Source organism: Eschrichtius robustus, chromosome 12 (genome assembly GCF_028021215.1).
Source record: "Eschrichtius robustus isolate mEscRob2 chromosome 12, mEscRob2.pri, whole genome shotgun sequence".
Lineage (NCBI taxonomy): Eukaryota > Metazoa > Chordata > Mammalia > Artiodactyla > Eschrichtiidae > Eschrichtius > Eschrichtius robustus.
In genome coordinates, this window is record NC_090835.1 from 101,637,285 (window position 1) to 101,659,731 (window position 22,447).

The 22,447-nt window shown below is 36.2% G+C and overlaps 1 protein-coding gene across 1 annotated transcript in view; it reads left to right on the forward strand.

The window, feature by feature from the left end:
• The window catches only part of LOC137774129 (uncharacterized), a gene marked incomplete at its 5' end in the record, with an annotated part of 281,651 nt that extends 270,785 nt beyond the window's left edge, over window positions 1-10,866 (forward strand). The window contains 2 exon segments of the mRNA XM_068559236.1: window positions 10,316-10,462; window positions 10,550-10,866. Of these exon segments, the coding sequence (XP_068415337.1) occupies window positions 10,316-10,453 (138 nt within the window).
• Between the last annotated feature and the right edge of the window lie 11,581 nt (window positions 10,867-22,447).

Below are 22,447 nucleotides of genomic sequence, written 5' to 3' on the forward strand. Positions count from 1 at the left end.
AAGTATTGTGGCTCATGCACAATTAAATTCATTCAACTTTTTTTTCAAACGTAGTAACATTATGCTAAAAATAAAATAAGGTAGGTTCTAGAAGGATTGAGAGGTGGGGCAGGAGGTGTTATTGACCCATCTGGTTTTGGTTGCCTGTGTTTTCCACACTGTTGGATTATATGACGGTGGAAGTGTGTCTGGACCCCTCTAAGCCTGTTCCCAACAGAGATACTAACAAATACTAAACCAGCGTTCCCCCTTTTTTCAGATCTCAGCAAAGGCACGGGGTCTCACTCCCTCTGCAGTCCGAGTCTAAAGCCTACCCACTTATTTCTTTGTGCTTTATGTTACCTGCTTTGTCCTCTATGAAATCCATTTTGAAGGGACCTAGCCTCTTTGCACCTTCGCTGACACTTTTTTAGGAGTACTAGATTTTATTCATTAGCCTTTCTAAACTTGTTTCCAGTATTAAACTGTGTGTCCCAGAGGACAGGAACCGTCAAATCATACCAGTCCCAGAGCATATTGAAGACTAGGCAGGTTTTCTTTCAGCCTATTCAACAATCTTCCTACTTTCTTTTATATCTCTCCTGACCCCTAACGGGCACAGTCTCATCTATCACTGGCTTTCTGAGCTATAAAACCTGAAATTGGAATGGATTTGAGACTGATCTTTTGCAGCTTCAGTGAGAAGTGAAATTCATGTATTATCTTTCCCAAAGATGTATGCATGGTAAAGAAATTTCCAACAACAGCACCTAGATAGATTATACTTTCCGGACTGAAGAAACATCTATTCAACTTCGAAAATTGTAGTTTCTAAGTAGTCATCTACTTGGATTAGAGTTAACTCCTACCTTTGAAGTCCTTATCTCTGTACTAGGCACAAAGCTGTTGCTCAAGGAAATCTATTAAGTTGCATTGAATTTCTGGATGCCAAATTATGCTACTTGATGGGTAATTATGCGCCATGAGACCTTTTCCACTAACACCTATATTATGCGAATTGAGGGCACCTATGCTAAGGAAATGACTCAGATCCGTCTAGAGATACCTGTAAGATCCATGCTGTATTCTGATGGGCTATTCTGATAGGGGAAGAAACAGGTAGCTGCCTCTAGACCTAATTTAATATTTACAAATTAGATCTGGCAATAAACATGAAACAAAAATGGGTGAAATTTTGCTTCACCTTTATAACCTGAACTCTATTCTCAGAGGTTTTATGGTGGTTGTAAAACAGAGTACCTAGTGTTCTGAGCTCCTTCTGCATCTAACACAGCTACAGTTTGTGACGACAGTGATTTCTAAGTCTCTCCTAATTCTGATATGAAAGATAGGTCACGTGTTAACCTTTTCTTTCTTTTTTTTTTTTCTCAAGAAAACCTTAGCAATTTGAGTTTCGAAGCACGTTATCTTCAAGTTTTTCATTTTTTTGTGAAAAGCCATGGTTTTTGGAACAGTATGATTTCTGCACTGAAAAGGTCAGATTCCATCAGGTTGAAATAGAAGTTATATTACAAACTATCTTTCCTATGGATTTATGTTCACCACTTTTTTTTCATCTGGGCCCGTGACCAAGATGACACAGATCTTATAGTGGTGTACATATTTAACTTAAAAAATAAAATCCCCTCCACGCTTGTCCGAGATGGTCATTGGTCTGTCAGGAGGTGAGGGCCTCTCTTGAATTATCTTTTTGTCAACCCCTCTGAGGCTGGGCAATGCCATGGACTCTCCGCAGAGGAATACTTTTTAAATTAATTCATGAATTAACTTTATATTGAAGTATAGTTGATTTACAGTATATCGTGTTAATTTCACGTACAGCAGTGATTCAGTTATATATATATACATACACATATCTATTCTTTTTCAGATTCTTTTCCCATATAGGTTATTACAAAATATCGAGTAGAGTTCCCCTGTGCTGTACAGTAGGTCCTTGTTGGTTATCTATTTTATATACAGTGGTGTGTACCTGTAATGCTTTGTCTCCGTTCCGTAGCTTGAGGTTTTTTTTTTTTTTTTTTTTGTAAGTACAAAGTTATTCTAAAGTTTTTAGTGCCACAAAACCTAGAAACCCAGGCAAGACTGGTGCAGACTCATCAAGTCACAAATAAGCTTCCGGATCCCAGGGTATCCATCGCAATTAAGAAAGCCCTTGGAGCATTCGTTGGGGGCGGAATGGGAAAAGGGTTTCTTTGTCATTAGAGGCGGTGTCGCCTGGTGGTCTGAGCAGAGGAGTGGGAGTCAGGAGCTCAGCGATCTAACAGAGGCTCTGTGAGGCCCCGCCGAGCGGCTTCCGGCGAATCTCTCAGCCTCAGGAGAACGGGCTCACCTACTTTGAATCTCCCATCTGAAGGGCTCCTTACCCAGGGCCAGGGGATACACAGCAGGAGGCCTGATTCCTTGTCTGCAAAATGAGAATATTAATACTTGCCTAAATAACAGATTAACCAATTAGTGGTTTTATTAAGTGCTCTGCTGATAGAAAAAGCAGCAGGAGAAGAAAGGTGAAAACAAAACACGGAACCACAATTTATGATGAGATGGGTTTGATTCAACTCCGGATTCTTCTCCCACTCATGGAGTTGAGTGACCACCGGTGGGAAGAGCAGGTGCAGAGGGGCTGACCCTCACTTGTTTGACCCTCCGCGAGAAGGCAGCAGAGGAAGTTTTATCTTGCAAGCCTGCATGAAGCTTTGAGTAAATGGAGGGAAGAATCGTATTCTGTCCTTGAATCAATGACTTGCGTGGCAAAACAGAATACAAATAACTGAGAGTTTTCAGTTTTAACTCTTCTATTGTAACATCTTCCAGAAAAGACTATTTATTGTTATTGGAAATTCCCATATCCATCTGCTACAATGACTGATTTGCTGTGTGTGTGTGAGAGAGAGAGAGAAATACACAAAAATGTGGAAGGGAAATCAATAGGAAAATACTGAAAACTCTGGGTCTACAGAAATTATTCATTAAACATGTAAATTGTTGGGAAATCCTCCATCCAGTTTTTCCATTTGTTGAAAGTCATTGTTCATGGGAAGGGGCAAAGCCATCCCTGTGTTTCTCATGGTGCGTAGTTTTACGCTGGCCTAAAGAAAATATTAAAATTAACTCATTTTTGCAAAGAGAAGAAAGTCCCACTTTCATTTCCCAAGTTTAGAAAACTTTATATTTTGTGCACAACACCTGCATGAGAAGGTGCAGTAAATCTTTGGGGCACATTTGGGGCACGATTGCTTTCATGACACTATTGAAAATATACATTAATATGAAGTAGTAATAGCAGTACTTATGGCTTTGCATAAAATATTGCTAAAAATGTCAAGGACAGGATTGTCTTTTATTTTTGGTTTTCAAATTCAAACTTAACAGCTGCCACTTCTATTGATCTTTAAAAAATAAGTTCCTGATATTACTTTGCCACCTCTTTTCCCTAAGAATGATTGACTGTTGCAGTAAACTGTAGAGGGACATCATTCTGTTGTCCCTCTACAGTCATCTATCTAAAACAACGTAGACCCCATTTTAAACAACATATTATAAAAAAACAGAACGCAAAAGCAAAGAAGAATTCAATTTTCAGGCTAATATTAGAATATAATGGCACTTATAAGACATTCTCTTATCATACTACCATGAAAAGTCTTAAAATAGACACATGTACTAATCATTTAAATATATATTAAGTATATACAGGGATTTATCTCTATTTTAAAATTACTTGACAAAATTATTATTCCCATATGTATGTGTCAAAATAAGTGATTTTATTTGTCTATAATAATTAGGTCAGTGTGACTTGCTATGACATGGTTTGCTTTTCACAAAACTAAGCTAGATGGTTCTCACGGCAGGCTTACTTTATTATTTATATATATAACTGGTAACCTGTAAGAAGAAAATAGCATAGTTTTTTTAAAAATTAGCACACTATAATTTTAAAATAAATACAACAGATTTCAGACACATTTTCAGAAAATGTGCTATTTACTTCTAAAAAGCTATTTTATTATTTGACCTATTTTCATGGGTCAAAAAATAACTGTTAGTGACTAAATTAATTTTAGTAAAACTATGTTTGGTTTCTTTAGAAAATCAAGAAGAACTACTTTGATTGTACTTATTACGTATTAAGATGTGATTTTAAGAAACATTTTAGAGTTACTGCAGGTCTTTTCTAAAATAACTTCTCTTGTTCAATCTTGTAAATATTAAATTTCTCCATACTTCATTTGTACTTGTAATTTGAGACAATTATTCATTGGTAGTTCCTGTTTTTATAGACCATATTTTTTATTTGCATATATAAGAAAAAGAATAATCACATACATATTTTTGAAAATATTTACTCATAAAATAATTTTCAGCATCTTAGATTTCCTTTGACTCTCCAAATAATTGAACTTATGAAAGTTGTAGAAAAGATCTGTTCTATTATTGCGTTTATATGTCTATCAGAAATAATACATATTCATAGGATATATTGGAGAAGAAAAAGTTCTTGGGATTCTAAGTCATAGGAAATGTTTTAAAAGGTATATTAAGTATAAAGAAGCAGTTTAAAAAATAAGCCTTGACATACTAACTGAAACATATGGTTAAATATCTAATATAAAAATTATAGAGGTGAAAAATTAAATCTTTATTGCAGTCAATAAATAATGAATGTTTTATGTTGAGTAAAAATATGTTCACTTTTACTTCTGTATATTTTTTTCTTATTGAATTGGAATTTGGAAACCATAACTTGAAAGGTGACCCTCTAAATGTGAAAAATATTTTTATGCTTCTTTTTATTCCTTAATCTTAAGTTACTATAAACTTGGAAAATTTTTGAGTTTTTTGCATTATAAATACATCTATTTTTTCCCGGTTTTTTTTAAGGAATGATTGACATACATCACTGCATAAACTTAAGGTATAAAAACATTGTGGTTTGATTTACGTGTATTGTGAAATGATTAACGTAATAGGTTCAATGTTCATCATCTCATATAGATACAATAAAATGAAAATAACAAAATTCTCTTTGTGATGAGAGCTCTTAGGATCGACTCTCTTAACAACTTTCTTGTATGTCACACAGCAGTGTTTACTATAGTCACCATGCTCTACATTTTATCTCTAGTATTTATTTATCTTACAACTGGAAGTTTGTACCTTTTATTTGAAATATATTTTAAATCCATGCATCCAACAGTCAGTGCTTGAGCATTTCAGAATATGCCATGATACTACTCATCAGTGATTTTTATCTTGATTCCATTTGACAAGGCTGCCTAACACTGATTTCTTAAAAAGTCAAAGATAATTCACTCATGAACAAAGCAAAATAAGCCACAAAACCCTTAACATAATGGTTTTTCCTTCTATTTATATACAGAAATATCATGAAAATATTTTGGTGCATTTTGTAATTGTGTCAATATTAAGAACTATCTACAAATGAATTGATTTCTTCTAAGAATCCATAGATACAGAGGTAGTTTTTTCCTTTTCAGTTTATGGAACAAGTTCTTCTATAATGACCTGAAACAATTATTTAATAATAATATGATTAAACAATGTAAAAACCAGTTGCTTAGTGTCAATTATTTTTACATATTTGTATCCTATAAATTATTTTAATCACATTTACATTTAATAAAACATTGACATAAAAGCATATAAGTTGATTTTACGTGCAAAATCACATATAGTATGCCGAGTGACACTTAAAAGGCATGAAAGAGTACCACTAGCTTGTTTTCTGAAACAATCTTGACACTAATGTTAAATTACAACTCAGAAACATCTAGCATTTTTACCTTTATGAGAAACGGCTTTTTACATATTTAACATAATTCCAGGGAAAATAAACTGGAATTATGTATAAAGATACATGCATTGTAACCAAAGGGCGTTTATATTCCCCTGTAGAATACTTACGATGACTTTATTGCCATTTTGTGTCATTTTCAAAAGGATATAAAATGCAGCCAGTAAACAAACTAGACTTTAGATTTAAGGTGACAGCTGCTCCTTCAGAAGCAATATTCAGATATTTAATCTTAAGAACATTGAATATTCTTTATTTTACAACCAAGTAAAGTATACTTTTACAAAAATGAAAGGACTGCGTACTTTGGCATATTATTTTCACAGCAGTGGTGATCAACATGGCCACCACTGCCAACACGCCATCATCACTAAATCCCAGAGAATTCATCCAAATGTCAGCCCTTATTTAACTGTTTCAGGAAATTAACATCCGTGCTCTACTTTTTCAAAATGCAAAACTTCCTTTCTCTAAAATAATGCTGATTCAACCTATTATTTACTCTGTCATATTATTTCTAGTTATATATATATATATATATATTTTTTTTTTTGAAATCTACAATTGTAATCTAATTTTAAGACTTTTTACCCCTAGTTTGGATTCCTGTAGTTCAGGTACAGAGATCTGAATTCTGTTGAAGAAAAAATTTATTTCGCTATGGAGCCATAATGAGTTTAACTAGGCCTCCAAATATTGCTGTCAGTGAATTAGTGCTACGCATACACGAGTCCTGTGTTAAGTTGGCAAATTAAAACAAAATCTGTCCGAATGTTGTATCTGTTTTACTATTCCTCCTCCTCAGCCTCCTTACCATCTTTATAATGGCCTCTCACTAAAACCTTATCAATAGGGGTGGGATAGTGAGGGTGGGAGGGAGGGAGACGCAAGAGGGAAGAGATTTGGGGACATATGTATATGTATAACTGATTCACTTTGTTATAAAGCAGAAACTAACACACCATTGTAAAGCAATTATACTCCAATAAAGATGTAAAAAAAAATAAAAATAATCTGTTAGCTTGGGAAGTATTAGTAATAAAGATATACTTTAAAAATAAAGAAACGAAAAAATAGGTAATTATGAACTTGGAGAAAACATTCTGTAAGAAGAAAAAAAAAAAAACCTTATCAATGTGTATTTTGGGGAGCTGTGTATGACCCATTCTACCAGATAGATTGCAAATAAAGTCAACTCCAGTTTTCTAAATAGACACTTGAGGGTGTATCTACCCTTATTAGCAGTCAACTAGCTATCTCTTTCTTAAGGCCTGTTTTAACACAATTTCTAAGAAATCCAGGGACTTCTTTATACCAAAGAAGGCCAGTCCTGCTTCAAGCACAAGGCAGAAAGAGCTCACATGTGTTGACTCCATGGCCATGGGTGTTTCTGTTCACCACCAGCTCCATACATCCACACGGCCTGAAAGACCCTTGTCTGTCTCTGCAGAAACCCTTTCCCGGTCACAGTGCCCAGCGATGCCACAGAGACGTCCCAAGCTTGCACTCTATTCGTTCACATCCATACATCTGTAACACTGTGCTGGTGGGGACATGAGTGGCTAACCAAGTTCACGGTGGCTTTTGCCTCATCCACATAGCATGCCAGATCTAGTTTTCCCCCAAAAAAGTTGATTGTGAGAGGTCTTTATTTTTTTTTACCATTTTTAAAATTTCTTTTATGAATGGGTAAACTTTGGAGTTTCTTTCTTGGCCATTTTCATTGATGTTCCTTATTATTTCTTAAAGCTAGATTCTGACAGTGGAATTACTAGGCCAAAGAATCTGAGGATTTAAAAGGATAGATATTTATGAGCATATTTCTTATACACATAAATATATATCTCCAAATTGCCCTCCAGAAAAGGAGGACAAACAGAAAGCCACCACTGCAGTGAATGGGAAGTTTGCCCAACATTTTTATAATCTTTTTGGCTATAGCTACACAAACTATGCTCTCTGTAACTTAAAGAGACAGTGTTAGGTTTGAAATATGAGGCCACATGGATATCATAGCTCACTGTCATTTTCTGCCTTTGAAAAATGCTGCAAGACTAGGTTGTGTTTTATTTTCAAAGCACGGCACATTTAAATACAAGCTTGCTGTGAGATTTCAGTTGTTTGCAATATTTACTTTCTAGCAACGCTTATTCCCAGTAATCAATGAAACTCATAAAATAAGTATGATTATAATATTGTGAGCTTATTCTTCTAGCACAAATCACTTGAAATATGTGACTCTAAACAGATAGAGTAATTGGAAAGTGAACCGTCTTGCACAACAATTAACTAAGAAGTGACAGGTAAGTTTCATTAGCGATTATGATTAAGGTTAGTTATATTTTTATTCCCTCTTTCCCAAACCTTTCAAGCTGAAGTATATTTGTTAATTTGGTGTATATTCACATAGATGTACAGATCATTTTATACAAGTACATTTTTGATACATTATGGTGGCAGCTGTGACGGGGACAAGGGGAATAGTTTAAAATTTAGGAGCGATTTAAAAAAACCAGAACATCCCAGAAGGCTACATGCTGTTAGTCCATGGCCCTGTGCATCAGGGTAAAGAAATGCTTCCAGGTAATTAGTCCAGATGCTAACTGGGGAAGTTCCTAGAATCCTGAGCAAATCAAACCACTCCTGCTCTCATGTCCCTTCTTGCTCACACCATACAGACATTTTAAGGAATTCCTGTTACTAAAGACATACTACCGAGTAAGGAAACATCCCAATAATCCATTTCCTAGAGGATAAAGTGGTGATTGAAGTTGTTATTCTGATCCGAATTCTCAATAACAAAGAAAGATTGTGAATGGCAGGACACTTAGGAGAAAGTGACTTTGTCATTCTGGAATTCTTAGTTCTGGTGAAGGCTGAATGCCACCCCACTTGATATGAGGAAGGTGCATTTCAGAAATTTCAAGAACAGTTGGCATGCTCCAGCACATGAGGATCTAAATGGTAGGGTATCACAAGAGGCATGGACAAAGCTCTAGAACTGCAACTCTGAGTTACACTTTTAGATAGTCTTGATAAGAAAGAAGACTGAATAACTGCTGTTGTGGTATAGAATGTTTCTCAATAAACTTAGGTTTTAAAAAGATCATATACTAAGAAAAGCAAAGAAAGGTATATCATGAAATTTAAAAAAAAAGAGAGATGTTTAAGAACAATGACCAGGAGAGAATTCCCTGGTGGTCCAGTGGTTAGGATTCGGCTCTCTTACTGCCAGGGCCTGGGTTCCATCCCTGGTCGGGGAACTAAGATCCTGCAAGTTTCACAGCACAGCCAAAAAAAAAAAAAAAAACAGCTCTAATAAAAATAAAAATAAAAGAAGAAGAAGAATGACAGGGAAGCAATAATGGAAAAGTACGACACGATTTTAGATAACAGTGGGTGGAGTGGACTGTAAGAAAACCTGACAAGAAAGATTCAACAAAAGGAGAAATCAAGGTGTCCAAAGATAGCTATTTTTCTCAACATTATTTAGTTGTATATGTCAAATATCTATTTCTGCTTAATCACAAAAAGTTTTTTATTAACCCACATAAGTAGGAATTACAGTAGATGTCCTCTTTCTTATCCAGAGAAATGCATTCAGTTTGCCAGTGTAGACGTAGATGTGGGTCCCTGCCTTTCTCATTGGGGTGGCCTTCAGTTGGAGACCATAAGTTCTGGGGAAAACAGTCCTTCCGCAGAATTCTTGGAAATGTTACATACCTTCAAGAGGTAGGAGAGCCAGATGAAGTCAGTGAAATTGATGATTCTTTTAAACAGCCCAAAACAAACCCAAACTTTGTGTGACGAGTGAAACAGGATGTTGGTATGGTTGCTAGCTGTGCTCAAAGATGATTAGTCTTGTATATACAGAAAGCTTCTCTTGGGACAATGAATTCCTTCTAAAAGGAATGCTGTCCTGTGTTTTCCCCTGATACTTTTGTTTTCTATCCATTTCATCACACAAAAGTTACTAAATGCAAAAAAGAAAATCCCAGTCTTGTATTTTGTTTTGACCTATTTTGGTTTCTGTAAGGTTAGGATAATTCACTTTTCACATGTGTTTAAATGGCTAATTATGACCCTGTGTTCTGTATTACTAAATATTATACAAATGCTTATTTATATTTTTTGGCGTATTATTAAATTATTGTTAAAGTCAGAAAGAAATGGGAGATACATGTACACGTATAGCTGATTCACTTTGTTATACAGCAGAAACTAACACACCATTGTAAAGCAATTATACTCCAATAAAGATGTTAAAAAACAAAAAAAAGAAGAAGAAAGAAATGGAACCAAACCATAAAACCTAAATTGAAAACTCCTGTTAAAATGTGGAATTAGGTTAACTATAATGCCAGTTCAGGGCATTTCGAAGCTGTAATTATTTTTCAGGGGAAAAATTGGGAAAAAGCACAGGTTTTGTTCATTCTGCCTAAATATTTCTTTGAAGTGTGGTAAGTTAACCTGTGCCATTTTGTCGCCACTTTTCAGGTGTTTGGTGATATCAGTGGCTTAAAGTTTATCCCCGGTGAAGTGGTCACGGCTATTCAGGAGCATCTGAGTGAAACGGACAGTACACTGGAAGACTCCTTAGATATTAAATCAAGAGGATTGAAAACAATCCATTAAAATAAAAAGGTATTTTCCCCTGATTAAATATTTTACTCATTACTGTACCTGAGTGCCTCAACTTAGAAGTGCTTCTTCCTTCTTGCTTTCTTAAAGGTCCACAGTGGTGCACAAGTCATGGTGAGAAGACTAAGTTCAACTTCCTTTTCAATCTACGGCCTTATAATATGTACTTTACCAGAAGTCAATAACCAGTATTGGAAACAACAGCTGGACGTCATGATTGTCCCAAATATGTTTTCAGAGAACATAGACTCCTGTTCATCTTCATTAGCTTAGAAAGAGCTACTTGGCTCCTGTGGAGTATGAAGAGAGATAGAATATCATTTTTCACACTCTCCTACAGCAGTACTCTTTCCTTTGGAGGGAATAAGGGGAATGGCTAGAAGATGATATAACCAAGCCTAAATAAATCCCCTTTCCCCTTCACTTAGCATAAAATTTCACATTTTTTTCTAGAAGAAATTTCAAGGAAAAAAAAATGGAAAAATTACATAACAATAAAAAAAATCAAGTCACTTAAATTAGTTGTTTTACAGCACAAATACTTTGTATTCTAAGATATCAACAAACAGCCCCAAACTGGCTGGCTCAGATTTGGGCTCCTCTCATCCACCTCAGCTCTTTCTAAAAGGACCAAAGTAGCAAAGCCCCCTTGCCAGTTCTTTAGATTATTCCTTTTTTTTTTTTTTTTTTTAATGTCTGAAACATTTATATTAACATAGATTATTCCTTTTTGTCTTTACTCCCTTGCTTTCCTTTTTTCGACTGAAAGTTTGGAATAGGACTTAGGATCACAAGCGGACAATGAACTGTCAGAGGGTTGATGGGTTATAAAAAAATCCTGCATCTTTAAGAATCGTTTGTCCTCATTATAGAGCAATAAATACAGAGGATATCTAGGCCCTCTGATCTTCCTCTGCGTTTGTAAGGAAGGGTGAGCAGGTGTTTTAACAGTCACCTCTCTCAAACAAAAAGCAGTGTTTATTAGAGACGTCAAATTTGATACCTATAACTGGGAAACATAAACACATCCCATCCTGGTGATTTTTCAATCCTCATCTTTAATTATTGTCTAACTATAAGGATATCTTCAGTTTTACATAAGACATTTACATTGAGTTACACTAGATGTTCCCTCTATTGGCAGAAATTAGCATATGCATATACTGTCTATATTTTTCATCCTCTATAGCTCTTATTGAAGGCAGATCAACATATATTAACATCTCTGACAAAAGATCTCAACTTCACAGGAACTAGTGAACATTCTAAATATGTTTTAATGGCTTAAATTATTGCACCTGCATACCTCAGGAAACTATAGACTCTTCCTTCAAAATGATATGTGACTGTCAGTGTCAATGACTTCTTGCCTTCCTCACCTCCACACTTGCAAGCATAATTACTCATAGCTCTGGTCATCAGGTACTCACCTCCACTTTCACCGAATAGCTTTCTATTCTAACTACATGCTTTGCCTTCCCCGTTGGAGCATGAATTACCTGTGTGGAGAATTTTTCAAATGTATCTTCCTATTAACAGAGCTTAGAACGATTCTTGGCCCTATGCAGGGGCCCAATAAACATTTTCTGTTGGGAAGATGGTGTGAAGGAGAGGTGGGGGAAGGGATTAGGGCCAGGTGTTATCATTTATAGTATAAATAAGAAGCCCATCCCTCCCCCTGAAAAAGTGGGGCTGGATACAGTAAAGTAAGTTCTATGATAGACCTGTATCAATACAAAATATACTGAGAAGGATAAATGTATACATATAAGTAGATTTCTGCCTCTTAGACTGTATTTCATTAGATTATTAGGTCAAGTTGATAAAGCAAATGTAGTTGAACAAGTGATCTGGTAAGTTTTTCACTGAATCATCATTTGCTTAACTGAATTAATAAAAATACCTATTGATTTTATAGGTCTGTCACTTTTTTTATTTTTTGGCTGCACCACGCGGCATGAAGGATCTTCCTTCCCCCACCAGGGATCGAACTCGCGCACACTCCTTGCAGTGGAAGCACAGAGGCCTAACCACTGGACAGCCAGGGAATTCCCCTGTCACTTTTATTATTTATGCTTTTCTCACTAAAATGTAAGCTCTTCGAGGGCAGGGATCACTGTCTGCTTTAATTAGTCGTACCTGCCCCAGTCCTCAATACTGTTCTTTGAACTAGTAAGTGTTCTGTCAATTTTCATTGGATGAAAGTATAAACTGATAAGCCAAGTTTCACTTCACTTTATATTTAATGTGTTGTACAACAGTGAATTGAATGAACAATGCAGAGGTCAGCAATCAATTGAGACTTTTCTTTTTTTGTGTGTTTCCTTTAGGGAGTGGTGGTCCCAATGAAAGGATTGGTATAATTAAGAAAAACAATATTTTCTTGCCCCTAAAGGATGCCCATGGCCACAGTGTATTTCCTAATCCAAAAAGTCTCCTGCTACATTACTGCAGAGCAGGAGTTGTTCAGTATTTTAAAATCAAGTCTACAGAATGTTTTGTTGCTCTAGTTGTTTTATAGTTGTTTTCCTTGCCATTGAACTGATCTTACTGAGCTTCAACATATGAGTCTAACACTTTCATTAACATATTGTGTGTGTGTGTGTGTGTGTGTGTGTGTGTGTGTAGTGTGTAGTGTGGTGGATAGAGATTTACTAACATGTTCTTTCAAGAGTCCTTTCTTGTTGAGAAGGCCCATTCTAACGTTCACAGACTCAGTGCAGTAACTTAGTCCAATGTTGAAATAAGATTTGGGTACTATCTTATCTCTGCAGTAAATACCACATTTGCATTGGCACTGAAACAAATTATTTAATTTAGATTTTTTTTGGATGTACATGTAGGGTTAGTTTCTTAATAGAAAAATAGAGGAAAAAAGGACCTTTTTATTCTTATAATCAATTCCTCTCATTTCTGTGGCCCTTTATGAACTGCAAACAATAATCCCATGGATAGGGAGGGATGGGGATGGTCTTTGTTAGTAGATGCTCTGCAAGAACAGAGTTCTAACTTGAACGTCTTCAGTATAATATTCCCTTAGCAGTGTACACATATTTATATACCATGCAAAGTATTATTTCAAAATTCAAGATAGGTTTCTAGGGGACTATATATCTCTGTAAATTCAGTTATCATTTTTTCTCAGTATATTGAGGATAATTACAATACTAATAATTATTTTTCAAGAATCTACTAGTAAAATAAGCTTTCCTTTATCTATAAACTCATGCAATTTTTTGATTATTTCATTGATAACTTCTTTTCTAGTATTGTAGTTTCTCAGTGACTTGTGTCATTCACATTGATATTTTTCCTCACATAGAGATAATACACAATACAAACTATGGTTATAATTGAAAACAGAAAAAAAAATACTTTTAATAGATCATTTTTGCTCGTACCTACTGTGCTCTTATTACCCAAATAGACTATCCATTTGAAATTAAATTTTATTAAGGAATGAAAATACAAATAAGAAGGAATTAAACATTTAAATGCTTGCTGTGAATTTAAAAATGAGATCTATTCAATTTTCCTTGTACTAAGCTCAGTGACAATAGATAGATTACACTAAGTGTCAGTTAAGCAAGTAGATGACAAATGAGTGATTTTCATCCTTCAGTTAAATATGGTGCTAAGTGGTATGTGCTGGCATTAAAAGCAAATTACTTATCACTTCAACAATCACAGCATGAGAGCATTCTATTGGAGGCTGTATTTCCAGTCTTTCTTGGTCCTCAGTTTTATTAAATAAGTCAACTGATAATGGTTGGATAAGCAAAGGAAAAAACCTGGATGGCATCATGACATTTCCATTTTATAAGTACCTATTCAAGACATCTCTAAAATGGTCTTTTGTAGTCACTGAGAATTCACACTCACATCTCCGTACACACATACACACACTATATTTATATATAATTTCATCTGGTCCTATTACCTATGTGAAGCACAAATTCCTTCTGCTACATCACTCCCAGCTGGCCATCTCGCTCAATCTTAAACACCTCTAGGCATGGGAAAATCACCACTGCAAGTGAGAACTCTCATTACTATCACCACTAGGAATTCCTTCCAGTAGCTTGAAAATAGCCGTTACTGGGTTTGAGATCCTTGAGAGAACCTGCCAATTATAACAGCTCAGAGCCTTGGCCAATGAGAAGTCTTAACTAAATAGTAGTTGACTGAGTGAAATCAAGTAAGCCTCATCTTTTTTTTTTTAATATAAATTCTTTTATTTTGAATACAGTGCATTTACACATATTTTCCTTTTTGTGACTGGGGGGGTGCTGGGGAGAGGGGTGCGGATATACTCAAGGGTGAGGAAGGTAACCCTGGGTACTCCGTTCAGAGATTCAGGAAAAGTTCCACTAACCCACACAAACAATTAATGTTTCGCCTACTCTAGCAACGCCTGCAATGTTTTAAATAGGATCAAATATTTGTATTACATAGTGAGACACTGGTCTTGTGGCAGGAACACAGAGATCTGGTGGGCAGAGGGTCTGCTTGATTTTGAACAATGAGGACATTTGCAGGACCAGGAGAGAGTGGAATTTAGAGACCCTTCCATTATTGATTTCCTTAATCTGTTGAAACCCTGGGATGAGCAGGAAATCTTTTCTAAAATGGTATAAGCTCCTTAAAAATAATCTCTCCAATATTTGAGTCATGATAAGAACTCAGTAATTGTATGATCAATGGATGAATGAATGAATGAATAAATAAATACGTACATACATAAATGAGATAGTACAGTATAATGATTAAGAGCTGGGGCTCTGAAGTTAGATCCAGGTTGAAGCCCTTCTCTATAACTTATTAACTATGTGATGTTGGACAAGTTACACACTCTCACTGAGAGCTAGCAAACAGTATTTGCTAATTCAGTGACATATTTGGTACACGTGGTTTTGAGATTACATGACTGGAGAGAATACCTCAATTTCTGAATATTTGATGCACTCTGTCCACCCCAGTCGTGGAAAAAGGCTACCTCACGAAAGGCCTCACCTGATCCAAAGCTGACCACGTGGGACGTGAGAGCTGCTTGGTCAGGAAGGGAGCTTAAAAGGGTATCGGCTGAGCTCCAAGAGACAGATTATTATCAGCTAATGTACCAAAGGTTCTTTTTCTTCCAAAGCTGACTATGTATTTTCAATCCAGCCTTTCTTTGAATGGCCTTGATTGCCCTGCTTCAGTTATTCAACTGATTCTATGCTTGATGTGAGTATGTAGTATGATTTTCTAGACCATCCCCTCATGAAGGCACCAAAAGTAGTTCTAACCGACTTCTTATATGGGGTTTTATCAGTGTCCACTTCACAGGATTGTTGTGAGGAATAACAGGGAGGATGAAGGCAGTGTACTAGCTATTGTGATTGGCTAAGCAAATTAATGAGAGAAAGGAAAAAAGGAGGGAGAGGGAAAGAAAAAATGATGGAAGAATGGAAGGAAATAAGAAGGAATGAAAGGAAAGAAATAACTTTCTTGAAGTAAGATTATTATATCAATGGGTAGCCCACTTTAATTTTTAATACATATTAGTTTTATTTCAGGAAGCTTGTACTAATTTCCATTTCAAGCACAAATGGTAATTGAAATAAACTCTTTCTCCAGACTACTGCTAGTAATGGACATTAATGGTAAAAATATTTTCTTACTGAAAAGGTGAAAAACATTTCATTAGAAATGTGATTTACTTTGCACGATTAATGAAAATTTATAGTTTTACTATCAGAAGTCACACTTTCTTATTGACTTATAATAGCTTTTTATATACTGAGTGCAATGAATCTTACAGTGAAACTGTCACCAAAATGTACCAAGGTTGCAAGTTGTTTAGGTTGCTTTAATATATATTTTGGCACAGAAATTCTATGTTTTTTTGTAGTTTAATCTGTAAAGTTTTTTCTTTGTTGTTTTAACACGGTATATTAAATAGTTTATCATTTCTCATATTTTGAAATGCCAGTCTTATTATATATAATAATAAGCACAGACAAGTTACATATTTCTTTTTCCTGGAAAGTGTTGTTGTTGCATTGATTTATTGTCTATTTTCATGTTGGTATCAGACTCCATTAACTAATGTAGCTCATAGGTCTATGTTAATCAGGGACACCCTATGATTAAATTGCACACTACTAAGAACGACTTACTGGCAACAGAGGAAGAATGAGACTTTAGAGAAAAGAACACAATGTGAAGAGGAATATTGGACCTAGGTAACGGATATTTAGGGAGTACATTAGATACATTTTCTTTTAACTTTTGAGTATGTTTGAAATCTTTCACAATAATAAATTAAGATGAATGATGATGCACAATAGGAAGAGGTGATACCAGGTGTGATATTAGGTGTGAACATAGCTCTACTTGATGGAGAAACCTATAAACACTAACATTAAGTTATTAAGTACCCCACGCACCGAATATATGGTGGTGGAGCAGAGACTGAGCCAAAGTAGCTATTTTGATTCAAAAAGGATGTACTTCAAAAATTGTGAATCACTATGTTGCTGTATACCTAAAACACATAATATTGTAAATCAACTATACCTCAATTAAAAAAAAAGGAGGGGACAAGACAATTACTGGTCCAGAGCCATTCTGAGAGCCCACAGGCAGTTGGGAAGGTCTACACCTTTGGTTGTAAGAAATATATTGATTAGCCTTCAATTCTGCCTTGTGGGGTGGGTTCCCCCAGCTCACTCTTCTCCGTGACTCTTGGCTCCACCTTCTGAGAGCTCCTGCCTCTGACATTACCCTCTTTAGTTACTTCCGAAGGGAGCTTTAGAGCATACTCCCTTCCTGGAGTCTAAGCAGTTTGTCAAACTGCTTCCTGATCCTTGGTGCCTCAAGGTTATTTAAAGCCTCAGACAATCACAGTTTTGTTTTTCTTTTTTTTTTTTAATTTTAATTATTTTTCTTTTTTTTTTTTTTTTTTTTGAGTTTAGGTTAGTGCTATTTTTGGCAGTGTGACTGTCTCGAAAGCTTTGGCAGCCTTTTTATTTATTTGATTCCAGTCCGTTTCATGTGCCAATAGCCATACTTACAGTTCTTTTTGAGACATGACTTAATTGCAGATGCCCTGAGTTTATTAAGCGCTGGTGGGAAAGCTGCAGTTTTTTCCTGAGACATTTTCTGCTAAATTAATTGTATACCCTCATAATCCATCCAGAGGTAGTAATAATGGGATTGATGGGCTTACTGTTGATTTTATCCTTGCCAAAAGGCTTTCTTTGCTCAAAGACATTCTCAAGTTTACGTACTGGTAGGTGGTAAAAAGCAGTTACCTCTTCTAACCCTAAAAATCACCAAATGCTTCCACTCCCTTCATCCTCTTTCATTTCTGTTTGCTAGTCGGCAAATTCTTTTTAAGCTCATCTCTTTTTGTAGAACATTGTCAAATGCAGCCAGTAGTCTCCAACACATGCTACTAATGTTTTATTTTTTTACATCTTTTCAGATCTTAGACTATAAGCTCATCAGTTATATTGTAACTTGCAAGTTATTGCTGGAAATAACTGATAGTTTAAAAAAGAAGGGTTATTTCTTTCACCTGCTGTACATCTATCACAGGTCCCCCCACAAGCTGCACAGTATTGGCATCAACCTCACTCTGTGCCCAGGCTGATCAAGGAACCACTCTCTAGAACGCTGCTGGTTGTGATAGCAGACGAAAAGGAATATGAAGCAGCATGACAGGCTCTTAAAGCTTCCAGGAGGACGTGAGCCATGTCCCTTCCACTCACAGGATCAAAGCAAGTAACATGGTCACAAAAAGGTGGGGAGGCAGCCAATGGGGGCTGAGTCAGATATAAGGAGCTACGCTGACTTCACAGCTCCTTGTGGGTCCATATCGATATTCAGTACCTCTATTGGATATGCTTTGAAAATCAACCCAGAATCTGGCTCATTATCACCTAATTCTCTACCACAGCCCCAATTTGAGCACTATTATTGCCCTCTTGGATTTCCACAGTAGTCTCCTGCTGATTTCCCTGCCTTTACTCTCACCCAACTTGGGTCCATTTTCAATGCATTAACTAATGTGATCCTTTAAAAATAAGTCAGATCATATGACTCCTTTGCTCAAACTCTCCATTTGGTCAGCATAAAAGGCAAAGTTCTCAGGATGACCTCAAGTCATTCCCTCCTTGCCTCAATGGTACATACGCTTGCCTGTACTCACTATGCTCTGTCATTCTGGCTTTTCCCTATTTCCCAAGCATACCTGTTTTCTCAGCCTGGAAGATCATTCCAGGCTTTCTGTTAAAGCTGATATCCACACTGCTAATTCCCCCACAGGTTCACGAGGCTAACTCTTTTGTCTCTTTCTTCTCTTTGCTCAAATTGCACCTTCTCACTGGAAGCAAACAATGACCCCTCTATTAAAGAATTGCATCTCACAACTGCCCACTAGAAAGCCTTCTAGAGCTGATGAACTTTCCCCCCATAATCCTAAATCTTGTATCATTTCCTATGCAGATCATTTTAACTCTTATTTATCACAACTTTAGGCTTTCACGCATGCATGGCTGTTGGAGGACCAACCACTGAATAAGCTTTGAAAAGTGTTTGCTCTCTAAAAATTCTCCTTAGGAGAAATTCTTGTATCAGCTGCTGGGGAAAATATGTACAAGTGAAGTAGAGGAAAAACAAAACAAAAACAAACAAACGAGCAAAACCCAACTTCATTATGAGCCATGAGGCAAGCTTTTAATAAATAATCCTGGAAGCAATCCTTAGATACTTTGATTTAGGAAGGGCATGTGTGGTTCTTGGAAATTTGTATTTTAAAAAGCACTGAATGTTATTATGACAAACTTCCAGGTACCCACTAATATAGATAACATGAACAATACAACAAATCAGGATAATTTATATAGAAGAATGTTAAAGTTTTATAATGTCAACATAAAATCATGTTTTCCTGTGCTCATGGCACATTTATAAGAATATATCATATAATAGGCTTCCCCAACGAGAGTGAAAAATAATGGCTAAATCACACAAAACAGAAGTTGTAAAATACATATTCAGATAATAATGCACAAAAACAATTTAACAATGATGCAAGTTCCTATTAAAAGGATACGTGGTGAAATACTTTTTAAATTACTTGTGGGCCAAAGAAGAAATAAAGATTGCAATCATAAGTTATTAAGAAATTCATGATGATGAAGCAATTAGAGCACTATTTATGAAAACTTATGACATGTGGCCAAAGCTATATTCAGACAGAAATACTTTTAATATTTAAATAAATAAAATCAAGAAGTTAGAAAAAAATATTAAAAAAACCCAAATCTTCCAAAGCCGAAACTCATTCAGAAAATAGGAACATAAATTAATATTAACTTTTTAAGTGACAAAGCCCAATAGTAGTTTTCTCTTCTGGCAAGATTGAGAAAAAATAGAAAAATTGCAAACATACAACATTAGGAATCAGAGAAGTGTGATATAACCACAGATATAGAAGAGGTTAAAATATAAGCATTTAATATACATAGCTCTGTGGTGATAAATAAAAATTTTTCAATAGGATAAATAATATTTTTAAGTATCCAATTTGTCTTTGAGAGATTGAATTCCCAAATTAATAAACATAGAAAAAACATTTTCAAAGGATTTTTGACATCCTTCAGAAAATCACTTAGGCTCGATGGATTTCTGGTTGATTGAAATAAAATCATTAAGGACCTGATAAATCCCAAGCTATTTAAATTATTCTAAATAAGAATATGAGTTATTAACCATTTTAAGTCTATATAAATTATATACATCTTTGTAAGACTGATGGCTACTCAACAGTAATATGAGTACACACACAGACATACATACAAACACAAGAACTACAGGCCTGAGGCAAATATTAGCAAGTTTTGTGTAGCACTAAACTAAGGAAAATATCCTGTCCCTAAATAAGATTTACTTAATCACTGAACAATGACTTGCCCTTAGAAAGTAAATTAGTACAATGCATAACACTAGTAAAATAAAGATGATCTTATTGACAGAATTTATTATCAATTCCCAATTTTCAGTAAGGAAAGAATGATTCAATAAATTGTGTTGGGAGGCTTTAGAGAAGTGGTATCAGCAAAAAGGTGAAATAGGACTTTTCTACCATCTTTGCCCCAAAGAACACCAATTTTGACAATCACCCACGGATGAGGATACCTTGTGGAACTCCTGGAGCCCAGTAGAGAAGCTCCAGCACCACACTGGATCCAAAAAATCCAAGACTGGATACATTTAAGAGGGTTAAGAGGAACAGTTTCACTTTACACGCATCATCCCTTCACCAAGGCAGCACAGCTCAGTGTCAGGAGAGACCCTCTTGGCCGGGGACGTGGCCCGCGGCGGAAGTGGGAGCGTGTGAGTGAGCACCCAGCTTCCCCAGCTGTGTATGATGCTGCCAGAAAGGCCCGCTTCCCCCTTGCCCCAGCCAGAATACTGAGACGTACTGCACAACTGAGGGGTGGGGAAGCGTGGGGAGAACAGCAGCTGAGGCTTAGAGACAATCAGAGGAACACAGATTCTACTAACTGCCTCACAGTCTCCATCAGAAGTCTTATCTGTGAATCACTGGGGACACCTCACCTGCGAATCTCCCCAGCTGGCCCCTGGGCACCCTCAACGTTCACTTGTCTCACCCACACACCTCCACCTCATGGTCGGCTCCCCATGTGCTCTCCCAAGAGTGGTGAGTGCGAACCTTTGCAGATGGCTAGTGATGCAGAAAGCTGATCCAACTCTGTAGGATTTGGTAAAAGCACACAAACTTGGGGGCTTCCCTGGTGGCGCAGTGGTTGAGAGTCTGCCTGCCAATGCAGGGGAAACGGGTTCGAGCCCTGGTCTGGGAGGATCCCACATGCCGCGGAGCAACCGGGCCCGTGAGCCACAGCTACTGAGCCTGCGCGTCTGGAGCCTGTGCTCCGCAACAAGAGAGGCCGCGATAGTGAGAGGCCCGCGCACCGTGTTGAAGAGTGGCCCCCGCTCGCCGCAACTGGAGAAAGCCCTCGCACGGAAACGAAGACCCAACACAGCCAAAAATAAATAAATAAATTAAAAAAAAAAAAAAGCTCAAATAGATCTATAATACCTTCTATTAAAAAAAAAAAAAAAAAAAAGCACACAAACTTGAGAGCATCCAGCATCACACTAGGGAGAGGCTCTCAGAACCTGGCCTGACTTTGCAGAATCAGACAAGTCATATAGTCTTAATAATTCCCCCACCAAGAGCGAAGGAGAAGTATGGAGCAGGGGTATCCTTGGAAAAAGTCTAAGAAAGCCTGAGAATCCCTAGCAAGGCTGACAGAAGGTCTTTCTCTCCCGAAGTCAATGAGTAGAAATTGGAGGAGGTGACTAGTTCAAATGCAAAGATAGCAATTCAAGATTTAAGGAACACGAAAAAGCAAGGGAACACAACGCCATCAAAGGAACACAATAATTTCCCAGTAACTGATACCAAAGAATTAGAGATCTGTGATAAATAATAATAAATAATAATAATATTTATAATATTAAATAATAATAATAATATTATATAAAATAATATATAATATTATTTAATAATAATAATAAAGCTTAATAAAAACTCAAAATAGTTGTTTTGAGGAAGCTCACTAGCCTACAGGGACTCAGAGGGACCTTCCAATGAAATCAGGAAAACAACACATGAATGAAACAAGACGATTGACAGAGACAGAGTCATAAAAAGAACCAAACAGAAAATCTGTTGCTGAAGAATATAATGAACGAAATTAAAAATGCAACAGAGAACATCAACAGCAGAATTGATCAAGCAACTGATGTAGAAAACAGGTCATTGGAAATTGTCTAGTCAAAGAAGAACAAAGAAAAAAGAAAGAAAAAGAATGAAGAAAGCGTATGTGAATTACGAGATGCCATCAAGTAAAAATATCTATGCATATTGTAGTCCTAGAAGGAGAAGAGAGAGACAGAAAGCTTATCATC